Source organism: Aplysia californica, unplaced genomic scaffold, assembly GCF_000002075.1.
Source record: "Aplysia californica isolate F4 #8 unplaced genomic scaffold, AplCal3.0 scaffold00186, whole genome shotgun sequence".
Taxonomy (NCBI): domain Eukaryota; kingdom Metazoa; phylum Mollusca; class Gastropoda; order Aplysiida; family Aplysiidae; genus Aplysia; species Aplysia californica.
In genome coordinates this window covers 745,813-758,181 of record NW_004797456.1, presented here as the reverse complement: position 1 = coordinate 758,181, position 12,369 = coordinate 745,813, and the positions used below count along the sequence as shown (strand labels likewise).

General features: G+C 38.5%; 1 protein-coding gene across 1 annotated transcript; it reads right to left on the bottom strand.

Annotated features, from left to right (window-relative positions):
- Window positions 1–3,979: 3,979 nt before the first annotated feature.
- On the bottom strand, window positions 3,980–11,931 carry LOC101846286 (carbohydrate sulfotransferase 1). Its single transcript, XM_035969814.1, has 5 exons — window positions 11,815–11,931; window positions 10,276–10,370; window positions 6,584–6,831; window positions 4,962–5,123; window positions 3,980–4,194 (listed from the first exon to the last, which is right to left on the bottom strand). The coding sequence occupies exons 1-5, from the start codon at window positions 11,929–11,931 to the stop codon at window positions 3,980–3,982; spliced, it is 837 nt and encodes a 278-aa protein (XP_035825707.1).
- Window positions 11,932–12,369: the final 438 nt, after the last annotated feature.

Sequence of the window (12,369 nt, the reverse complement as noted above, 5' to 3'; positions counted from 1 at the left end):
CCTCCTCCTCCTCCTCCTCTCTCTCATCTCTTCCTCTTCTTTTTTATGATAAGTATAAAAATAAAAATTGTGCCTACAAATCCAGGATATTATATTTAACTCCGTGCAGCTCCTGCGAGACCAGCCGAGAAGGAGTTGTCATATTGGAGCAAAGAGTTTCCATTCCATTAGTGTTGGCTCAATAATATAATCAAGTCTTATCAGTGCAGGGCTGAATGTCGGTTCGAAATCCCGGCTGTGGAGTTTCAGAAGCTTCTTACCGACTGTGTGCACTGACACGGAATAACAAGGCGGTGCTGACAATATCTTAAATCTTCATATTGAAGCCTGAATGGTTTCAATAGCGCAATAACATATGCAGTGTGACTTTTTATGTCGATCTCGGCGTTTTCTTTTCGCCATTTGTGATTTATCTGTATCTCATTGCTCTGTGTGCGGGCTGACAGGACAAAGAAGAACGGTAGAAGAAAAAACCCCCAACAACGCTAGATCCTTAGAGTTAGATTCTTTATGATCAACTCCAAAAGTATTTTCATAAATCCCAATTCAACACGAAAAACAAAACCAAAAAAGAAAAAAACCCCACCATCAACAAAAACATTCACAACAACTTCAGATGATATAGGAACATTGTGTAATACAATGATAAGCCTGCTAGATCCTCCAAATATTTTGAGGTGTTGAAATGAGGAAAAGAATAAAAATTATCAACAGAATGAAAGTAAATATCAAGCGGAAGAAAACGTGCTTGCCCATCCCCCACCTCCCATCCCCCGGGATCAGGCCTCTGCCACCCCTTTTCCCATTGAAAGGCCTTAAAACCTTAAAACACCAAAAAAAAGAATAAAGTTTTACAGAGAACCAAAAAGCGTTAGGCTGCTATTTGCCAACCTTTCATATCATAAACATAATTTATGTTCAAGGCATACTTACACAAGTAACGTAAATCTCCAGGTTTTTTTTGGTTGTAAATTGTCAGTGTCAAACCCAGTACATGAATAGTTGATAGGAAGGACTGTGGCCTAATACATGTACTTCACACATTTTTGAGAGACGAAAACAAACTGTCTTGAGTCTTGACTGTGACAGTTTAGTTTTGGCAATCCCATAAAATTACCCATTTTTATAATAGTGTTCATGTTGACTTTTAGTGCTATCTTGGTTTCTTGGGAAAGAGCTGGGGTTGAAAATACCAATATGATTGATAATAAAAAGGACAAGATAGGGACATTAAGCATATTTGGAGTATGATCAGAGATGAGGCAAGCGCCCAAGGCTTTAACTTTTCAAAGCTTGGTGAAATGACCGAGGAATGCCAAGGACTGACAAATGTGGCGTCGACTGTGTTCTGCTTTCTGTACCTGATACCCACCACACACACACACACTTTAATAAAAGTCGAGATAGTTGCATTGAAGTAAGAGAGATCGCCAGTTTCTAGTTTAAAATAATCAGCGCGAAAATGGCCGCCAAAGTATGGCGACCTCCATAGCTTGAGAATCCTTGGAAACTGAAAATTTCCTATTTACGTGCCTTTAAAAGTTTTTCAGCGAAATCCAAACAGAACTGTTTTTAAATGGACAAAAAAGTAAAAAAAACAACTAAAATTTGATAAATATTACCTAAACTGTTAAAAATGCCGTTTTTTCGATTTCATTATTTTGACGAGCGCTAGATTTCACCATGCTGCCCCACACACAAAATATTATAATACTAGCTGGGCCCCTTTTCGATGAAAGGAAATGTCGGTGCATTAACATCAACTGAAAGTCATTGGCCTACTATATTTATATTCTACCGGAATGGAGCAATTAATCTTGAAAGATGCAAAAAAATTGAAGGTCTAGATAGGCCTATATACTTTTAAAACAAAATTCACCTCACGAAATATCACTTCCGGCACTTCTGTTTTGAAGGCCAGCTACGCAGATTTGTTTCGTTTCTCAGTGGAAAAGGTCAAAGAAGTACGGGAACTTTTGTCAAATATATTTTTCTAAATTCAGCAAATGGAAAAAAATAGGGCTCCGTCTTGGGGACCTATCTATCTTTTTGCAAGTACTTGTCAACTTTAAACCCTGTAGCTGTCGTAGTTTTATTGGAAAACATGACACGTGTTTCCAAGTTGCTAAATATATAAGATATAATAATGTTACATGAGGTAGACAAGGGACAATACTGGATTCGTAAAATTGGTACATTCTCACTCCGAGGTTACGTACCTTGACTCTTCTGAGCCTGAAAAGTAACCCATTCTGCGCGCTTCTTGAAGCTTACAGTGACGGCTGTTGATGAAAGAATACACATCTAATTTTTCCCTAGCTCAAGGATAACCTTTCGCTGCTACTGAACCTTCTGATTAATTTCTGAAGCTGTTTGGAAAAGTGCGCTAAAGAAAATTTGAGAAGACACTATTGAAATGACTGTTACTCTTTTTTCGAAATTGCCTTTAGTGTGCCTTAAAGGATGTCTGCCCAGACGTTTGAGAACAAATTGTTCATTAGTTATAAAAAAAAAGAAAAGGATGTTTACTGCTCTTGCTGTCTTGTGCCGTGAGGGAAATGGCGATTTTATCAAGAGCTTCTCTACGATCCAATGGGTAACTTGAAGTGAGCTTCCACGCGCTCAAGATAAATTTGTAAACATTAACTATTTGATTTTATTTTGTTTAAGACGTAGAAAACAGTTAATTGGAAAACAAGTCTAGCACGTTATCTGATCAGACAAGTGGTTTCGAGCAGTCTATTTATCTGTGTGCAATAAAAATACGCATTTTTCCTTCTCATGTTAAAAAGTGTCAAGGAGAAAGAGAAAGAGGGACAAATAAATTTTCAAGAGTACTTCCAATTTTCAACACTATTCATCTCACAAACGAGAGGAAAAACCCAACACAAATAAAAACTAAACAACACCCTATCAACTCACCCCATTCTAAAAGACCCCCCCCCCCCCACACACGTATACACAAAACACGCCAAAAGTAAACAGATAAACTGGAGCAGTAACACAAAGAAATGGACAAACAGTGTCCCTATTTAGTTATTGGAAAAAGCCCAGAACATAACAGATCCATCGCCGCAGATGGAGTTCAATTGGACTATTCCTAATTTCTTTGATGTTATTGTTATTAACTCAACAGCCAGGAGCTCTTTCCATTCCATAAGATGCCTCTCGATGTGATCTTAAGAGCAACGCATGCATAAAAAAGCTAGAGATTGTTATTACAACAAACCACATACATTGTATTGCACCAATTAAATATCAGAATACAGACACTACAAACGTGCCCTTGATCGTCGAGATTGCATAGCACCGTATCATTAGACGCTATCATTTTTAAAGGTAGGTTTGACGTGTCTTGTTCAGAGACAAATTCCACTGAACACCCTCTTACATATCATGTCACCAACATTCCTGCCTCAGCATTAACCTTAACGCTGGGGCCCCAGTCTAAAAGAAGAATCCAGTGGAAAAAAACCCAGGTAGCCTAAGTCACAATTTAAAAAAATGGAAAAGTCTGTATCTTAAAGTGAGTACCGGTGTATCATTTTCATTTAACCTTACATATCACCGGACTCAGCTGGGTTATCTGTGCGATGGTTTGCAGAGGAGAAAGTTCGGCAGAGGAGAAAGTTCGGTTTTCAAAGAATGCAGCAAGGGGAAAAAATTGTGACTGTCAGATTTGTCCTGTGGAGTCTTCAAATGGCCTTATTGTCTTCTATCCCTCTACAATACCAGCTTGTTCTAAATAAATAAATAAATAAATACATAAATACATAAATACATAAATAAATAAATAAATAAATAAATAAATAAATAAATAAATAAATAAATAAATAAATAAATAAATTCATGCTATTCCAAGGCGCCGTATTTTGGCAAGCTTCAAATCGACATTCTTCATCTACATGTGTCCAAAGTATGATTGACAGAAAAACAATCTTGACCAATCAACTGCAGATAAATTTCTGAAAGACCTGTATCATGCTTTAGCAATGAGCAGCCCCTGACCAAAGTTCTTCGTTTTCGGTGGTATTTGCAAATTTCTCAAGTCAGTTTCGGACTTGAAAGTCTTGTATCCCAAAGCTCGATAAATATCCCTGCAGTGATGGTCAATGTCTTTCACTACGTCGAAAGGAAGCTCCTTTCTCCATTTGTAGGCAGTTTTGAAAGGGTCTTTCCGTTTTGTCGACGATACTGTGGAGAGAGAACAAAAGGGTTAAGGAAACGCTTCAAAACAAAAGGCTGGAAATCCTTTTGACGAGACTCCGCTGGCTTCAACTGGTTCACTGCTTTGTTGGTATAAATAATGCATCAACCCTACTGATGTCTTTTTTACATGCATGGATTTCCCTTGTCTTGTAGCTTCTTTTGCTTCTAAGGTTTGAGTCGAACCTTTTGTTTTCACTGAATCCAAAACATTTTTGAGTCGAAAACTTGTAAACCTGTGACTATTCCGAAGGTAAATGACGAAAAATGGATATAGTTTTCAGGTGGATACCGCTGATATCAAACATTTATCGTCCTTATCTCTCATTCTTTTTGTGTGTATTACTCACTTGTAATACCTCTGATCTTCCGCACTTATATTTATGACCTTATTGTGTTACAAGTTCCGGAAACCTCTAACAAAAACTAAAACTAGAGAATTGTTAGAACATACCTATAATTTAAAAGAATCTTATCTTGATGAAGCTCAAATCTCAGTTTCTTTGGAGTGTTTGAAAGGCAAAACAAACCAGAGTAAATTGTCAACAGTCCAAGTTTCTGAGCCAATTCCTCTTGACCAGCTGCCCCCTCCCCCCTCCTCCCTTCAACAACTTAGTCTTGGGTCCCCTTTTTCAGTCAGATTATAAAAGTTTGTTGCTTGGGTTTCAAATTTAAAGCTATGGCATTAAAATCGTTTTGTTTTCTTAAAGAAGTGAGTGAAGAGTACAGGAACAAAACCGCAATAGTTATGTTACCTTCTGGTCTACCATTCGCTGCTATGATTTCCCTTTGACTCGTAGATGACAGAAACTTGAGCACTGATTGACTGAGCTCGAGTCCGAGGAATCTGTACATTGTCGTTGTCATGGCTTGGAGATTTTCAGCAAGGTCTTCATATCGCATAGTGAGAACACGACCTTGATAAGAGATGGAAACATCAAACACAAGTTAAAGGTAGACTAGGCTATACATTCTGCTCTAAGCTGTGGTTTATGTTCAGACTTACATTTCCTTTCTTTCTTTGTGTCAGATTCTCCACACAAGACAAACTCTGCTTAATGAAATAAAATGTAGAAGAATGCAATATTTTGATCACTTAAAACAACACAAGACCATTGTGAAAGGGGTTGCTTGTAGGAAGGATGTGGGGCAGGAGAGCCAGGGGGAAGACAACGAGTAACATGGATGGACACCATAAAAACACGGACTGGCCTGGGAAAAGCAGAAAGTGCAACGGTAGCTCGCAACCGTGAAGGATGGAGTATCATTGCAGGTGGTTGGTGAGTGCTCTGGTGTGGTTTCCTCCTTTCTTCTTTCCAAAGATATATAATCCTTGTCTCTCCTCCATTTTTGTGTTTGTTACTCTCTTGTAACACTTCTAATCTTCGGCACTTATTTGGCCATATTGTGTTGCAAGCGCCGTAAAACTCTTATCAAAGCTAAAAACTAAAGGAAGTTTATTACACGTCAACCTCTGAGTCAGAGATGACACCTCCAGATATTCCACGTAGGCATGGTCGATTTTGACTGACCACTGTAAGATATTTAACCAACATAGTAAATGATATCACATGGACTAGCAACACTGTCCTGCAGGCTACAGTATAAGGCGGCAAAAGGAGAGGAATGCAGAAGGAAATTAATTATAAAAGAATAACATCTAAGAACAGACAGGTCTGAAATCATATTGTCGACAGTTGTTAAAACGTCCTAAGCCCAGAAAGCAGGATTACCCCCCCCCCCCACCAAAACATGAACTGTCAATCTTTGTCAGGTTTACAGAATAGTTCAACTATATTGATGCTGTTCTTCTATAATTAATGCTAGTCTTTTCCAAATATCACTTTCCTGACTTGCTGGCCTGAGTCTGAGGGTACATGTTGGATTCCTTATCTCGAGGACGATAGAGCGAGCGAGCGAGCTAGAAAGAGAGAGAGAGAGAGAGAGAGAGAGAGAGAGAGAGAGAGAGAGAGAGAGAATTTCATTCAGTTCTTTTAGCGTGCCTACAGTATGTATCTTTACTTCCTTTTTTGCAATATTGAGAATTAGAATTTTTACCAAATATTTCCCGAGAATATGCAATCTATACAACAGATTAAGAAACTGCATTAAAAAAACAAACTTTGGGCTCAGTACATCTGAATATTCGGCCGACGATATGAGGCTGTGAGCAAGTCCAATAATCGAACGGAGTAGATGGCGGTTACTGGATAGTTATTTGCGATGCCGTCATAGTTGGCAAGTTCTGGAATTGATGATGATGAGTGCTGCTGCTGCTGCTGCAGAAGAAGAAGAAGAAGAAGAAGAAGAAGAAGAAGAAGAAGAAGAAGAAGAAGATGATGATGGTGATGATGATGAAGCCGTTATAACTGATTACCCTTGTATTTCGCTGGCATGGACATGGAGGCATGTAGATCATTCCACACACGCTGGCACAAGTTGCTGTAGTTAACATGCATCTCTGGCACGTTAGGAGGCTGGTATTGTTTACGAGACAGATACACCCCACGGGGGTCTCGGACGAGATGGATGACAAGAACATCCGGGTCTCTCTCTAAGTACTCTACAGTCTCTTTCATCGTCAGCCGTAGCACCTTCTGGACGATTGTACCGGACTCCTTGCATCTGATACGCAAATGCATGTAAGGGTAAACGAATAAACAAAATGGATATATATATATATATATATATATATATATATATATATATATATATATATATATATATATATATATATATATATATATATATATAGATAGATAGATAGATAGATAGATAGATAGATAGATAGATAGATAGATAGATAGATAGATAGATAGACAGATAGATAAATAAATAGATAGATAGATAGATAATTGAACAAATCTACAAACAAATACATGAATAACACATAACTAAATGCATATGTAATAGCTGTATAGATGATTTGATATCACGACAAATGTAAATCAAGACGGATAAATAGATACTAAAAGCAAAACAGAAAGAAGGAAAGACCGAAAGTAATAAATTAATAAAGAACAGTAATAAGATGCCCCCCTCCCTTCTAAAAAAATAGCTGCCAATGAAAAAATCTCTTTATTTACTTCTTTTCCTTTAGGTGCCAGATCTTAAAGAGACATCATATCATGGACGGTTCGCCTCTTATTTCTTTGAAATGTTCAGATGCACTAAACGAAACCTGGTCCTTTACTATCACAGATCTGATTGACAAGTGCTTAAATTAAGCGTAAGCTTATCACTGGGTACCTCTTCTCCCTGTGCAAATAACCCACTTCTTGATGAAAACGAAGGAGAGGGAGAACTTGAGAACGCAATCTCCCACTCATGATTACCTAGGAAGGACGTGACTCGCACATTCCTTTGTTCGTCGTGGACTGACTGCATACTCGTGTTTCCGACTTGTTGGGCATTTTTGTAAGTTAAAATGCCGGCTCTTTTGGACATTTGTTAACAAACCCACGTTGTAGCTCGTCAGATTGCAGCTGAACAAAGACGTCAGGAAATCAAGAGGTTGCGGTATGTAGGGTTTGATGGCAGCTAGAGAAGGCTTCACCCTTTCTCTGAAAGATTAAGAGTTGTTCAGTTGTCACAGAAAGCTGTGGTGAGATTACATACATTCACAGAAGAAAGGTCATACTGACAGAAGTGTCAGAGACAGAGAGACAGAAAGAATCTGAAACTGAGAGAATTAAGGATACCCAGTGAGACTGTTAGTAATGCATACGCGACCATCCGTACACTCATGCGCGCACGAATTATCTTATAGCCATGCATACACTAAGGCACACAGCGGGCCAAGCACAGTCGGACACAAAAACACACACACACACAAATTTACATACACATACTACACAACTTCACCTACACACATAGATATAAAAAGAAAGCGTCAAGAGGAGAGAAGATAATGCAAACGAAACAATAAAAAAGGAAAAGCGAGACGAAGAAAGGGAAATAAAGAAAGAGCGAGAGAGGGAGAGGAATATAATATGTATATATGAAAAGGCAGAGTGTGAGAGTTGGTGTGAGAGTGAGAAAGTGAGTAGGTCAGTGGGTCAGTGATTGAGAGTGAGAGAAAGATTCGCCGGTGTTATTCCCAAGCAAAATTTACAATTATTATTTTATTTGCTTAATGAATAGCAAATAGCATGATACGTGTTCCCAATAAATATGAGGTTTGAAAAAAATATAGAAATATGTTTTAATTGAGACTTTCCAATTTCCAAAACGGACACCTGCAGCTGGGGAAGAAGTTTCCTGGCCCAACCAGACATGTACGTAGTCGTTTCAGTTTCAGCAGATCGTCTTGACATGTGTCGAAACGCGTCATCCAAACCAGATGCTTCCCCGCCGCGCGTCATCCCCACGTTCCATATTAAGGTTGTTTTTCCCTCTTGATCTAGACTGAATTTAGAATTTTCATTAGTATTCATCAAGATATAAAATTATAATCAGGAATTAAGTGACTTATTTTCGTAAGTTTGATTCGATTTACTAGATTTAAATTAAATTTGTTGAGCAATTTATTATGCATCTAGACATAAGAACATGAGAGACCAATATAGATTTCGAGCCACATTATGGATCCGCACTTTTATGGCAAGCCGTCTTTTTCTTATTTTACTTTTCCTTGTTCTTGTTCTTGTTCTTGTTCTCCTTGTTTTTGTTCTTAGTAGTAGCAATAGTAGTAGTAGAAGTAGAAGTATATATAGTACATGTAGTAGCACCAGCAAAGTAGTAGCAGCAGCAGATATAGTTCTTGTACTGGCAGTTTGCAGCAAAAGCAGAAGCAGCTACTGTAGCAATACAAAACTAATACTATGAATATCACATAAAGCATTAACATGTACTTTATTGTTGATGTTTCATTGTTGACAATCCCTTTTTTTTCTTGGAATTATCTTTCGCTGTGGCTATGGGTGTGAACTGATACATGTATTATTCATTGATTTCTCGCAAAATTAAACGTTTCAGTCATGATGTATAATACACAGTGGCTGGCATAATTTACTTATGATTCACATATCATGCATCAATAAGGTTGTCTATTTAAATATTCGGCTTTGGTACGAGTATTATTATGCAAGAGATATGATTTAGCTGAGTGAGTGGTTCCAGGAAATAACCCCCGCCTGCGGTATCTATAATTTACGATTGGTAAAGAAAAGACCAAGAACAAATCATTTAATGAACCCCACTCCTCCACAAAAACATGAACTGTCAATCTTTGTCAGGTTTACAGAATAGTTAAACTATATTAATGCTGTTCTTCTATAATTAATGCTAGTCTTTTCCTGACTTGCTGGCCTGAGTCTGAGGGTACATGTTGGATTCCTTATCTCGAGGACGATAGAGCGAGCGAGCGAGCGAGCGAGCGAGAAAGAGAGGGAGAGAGAGAGAGAGAGAGAGAGAGAGAGAGAGAGAGAGAGAGAGAGAGAGAGAGAGAGAGAGAGAGAGAGAGAGGGGGGGGAGAGAGAGAGAGAGAGAGAGAATGACAATGACAATGACAATGAAAATAAACATTGATGTGAATAGTGAGTTATTTCCTTATAACTTTTGTCACAACACACAGTACTATTTTCATTGTGTTGTCCCTCTTACTAAACATGTAAAATGAGACTGTTTGGTCACAGCATATAATAGCGATTGAATTGTTTTAGTAACCATTTCATGTAGTTAATAGGGAAACGTGCAAATGATAAGATCAGTGAATCCTAAAACGAATACTACTGGTTGAAGTGAGCGTGTGGAATAATTTCATGATCTGAAAAGAAAATAACTTCTTTGACAGAGATATATGCTTACATGGTACTTCTCTACACCAACACAATCGAGGCTATCTATAGGGCGCGCTGCATGGACCCTGCTTGCCAGGTGCAACCAAAGCCGATGGGATACAGAGTCTCAGAAGACAAACGGAGATAGCCTACTTATTGAAAAGCTCTCCTCCCGGGAATCGAGCCCACGTTCTCTACGTAAAAAGGCAAAGGTCCTAACCATTTCGCCATTGCCACAAGTAAGATTTCTCAAAAGGTTATTAAAAGTCCTTAAAGTTACTTTACTCACCTCAAGTTATGTTTAGTGAAAACGGGTTTTCCAGGAACGTTGTGGTCAAACAAGTAGAGAAGGGGCTCATAAATATAGAACACGTCTGGACTGGCCTGATTGAAAAGGGGGGGGGGGGGGCAAAAATAATCGAAATAGCATAATGGCCCGTGTGTTGTTCTCAGAATTACAAAGTTTTATCAGCCCAGGACCTAGTTTTGAGAAATTTGACGTCAAAGATTTTAAGTTTCACATCATCTCAAGCTTTTACGAATGCTATTCTTGTAATATCTTCAAAGAATAATCTTACGATTTTGATAGAGCAGATAGAATATTTGCTTTTTAATTTCAAGGACTTAGTAACTCAAAATGGCCAAAAATGTCAGATAGAACTTTGCAATAATGAGGTAGCGATTTATCAAGCGTCAGTAACTTTTTTGGTTCCTTCCTTCTTGTATTCAAGATTGAACCTGCTCATCAGGTCCAACCCATGCTGACATGATACAGAATACCAGCAGACAAACGGAGATAGCCTTCTTGTATTCAAGTCTATACCACTTTAATAAAAACGTCCCCGCTAAGATTCTTGAAAAATGCTAAGCAAAATCAAATCAAAAGATACGTTCAGATCGAATACTAGATCTAGACAGTTTTGAAAAAGAAGTACACGTAAAAGAAGCTAAAGGTAAACTCATCTGAGCACAAGGTAAACATCAAACGTTAAAAAAAATCTTGCTGACACCCCCCTTCCCCTTAAAAAACCCCCCATACATTAATGTCTACACAGCAAGAGACCTACATGCTTGCCCTTTCTGGGAAGATCGTGATTTGGGTCCTTACAGACTCGTAGTTAGTGAAATATAAACTCATAAATAACATGGGACTGTTTTACGGAGACTGCATTTCTTTGCATCTTGTTCAAACTGGACTAATGACAATGTACATGCATTTGGTTTCCCATGCCATTCAAGGTAGTCTTATCCCCGATAAAGGTATCTATGGCATGTTAAAAAGAGCTGTGTGTGGGTATGAGATTGCGAATGAGTGTCACCTGATTCAGTGGATACTTTAGGTAACCAGATTATCCTTGAATTACAGTTTGGAGTCAAATTCAGAGTAAAGAAACAATAGTCTTCTATGGTATTAGAAGTGTAATTTCGGGGCTAGAAATCCATAGCCCCATGATGACATGGAATCCAAAACAATGCAGAGATGAAAAAAAAACAGCTCCAGCCAGACCCATCAAAAATAGATTGAAACCTACTGGCATAAAACGAAATAAAAAAAAACCCCAAACCAAACAAACATCCCCTAAAAAAATCCCTTAAAAACAACCAAAAAACTAAACAACAACCCTTGCCCTGAGCAACAAAAGCAATACTCCCCGCCCCCATCAACCCCTAAAAAAACCCTCAGAAGCAAAACGGGAAATCGGCAATATGTATTATGATTTTATCGTAGAAGTAACGATACCAATGCAATCCTCGGCTTTTGCAGTGTCTTCCCCCTCCTTCTACCACTATTTTCACTGACGTTTTGGGTACACTATATTTTACTTACTTGCAAAATGTCCCCACATAAAGTGGAGCCGCTCCTCATGTAGCTGTGGACAATGACCCTCCGAGGTCTGACAGATGCCGGTTTTTCTCCCAACATTCCTTTGGTGGTGATGAGCATCGGGGCCTGCCCATTTTCAGCTGCATTTTCAAGAAAAATCGATTTGCTGATATCAATTTTTCATGCTTTTTTCGCTTTTCGCTCAATGGAGACTGCCAAGCAAGCCCCCCCACTCAAACTTTGCATCTAGATAAAAAGCAGTAACTTCTAGCTACACTATCTCCGATGACAAGGCGAACAGGGAGAGGGATTAGGACATGGACAATGAGCATCTGATGTGTATAATGATTTAAAAGGCTTGTCAGTGGACATAGTGGTGTGTTCGTACATGTATTTACGTGTTTGTATTTGTGTTCTTATTTGCGGATTGTCGTTTGTGCACTTGCTTCAATGTTTGCGTTTGAGTGTGCGTTTGTGTTTGACTGTTTGTATGTGTGTACATCTGTGCGTGTGTGTTTGAATATATATTATGCTGTGTGTGTGTGTGTGTGTGTGTGT

Bases quoted from the DNA above. Each gene is read 5' to 3' on its own strand.
- LOC101846286 (XM_035969814.1), bottom strand. From the start codon at position 11,931: ATGCTCATCACCACCAAAGGAATGTTGGGAGAAAAACCGGCATCTGTC. The intron at 10,371-11,814 runs GTAAGTAAAATA...CTTTTCAATCAG, and splicing joins TATGTGGGGACATTTTGCAA to GCCAGTCCAGACGTGTTCTA. The intron at 4,195-4,961 runs GTAACATAACTA...CTCTCTCCACAG, and splicing joins AGCGAATGGTAGACCAGAAG to TATCGTCGACAAAACGGAAA.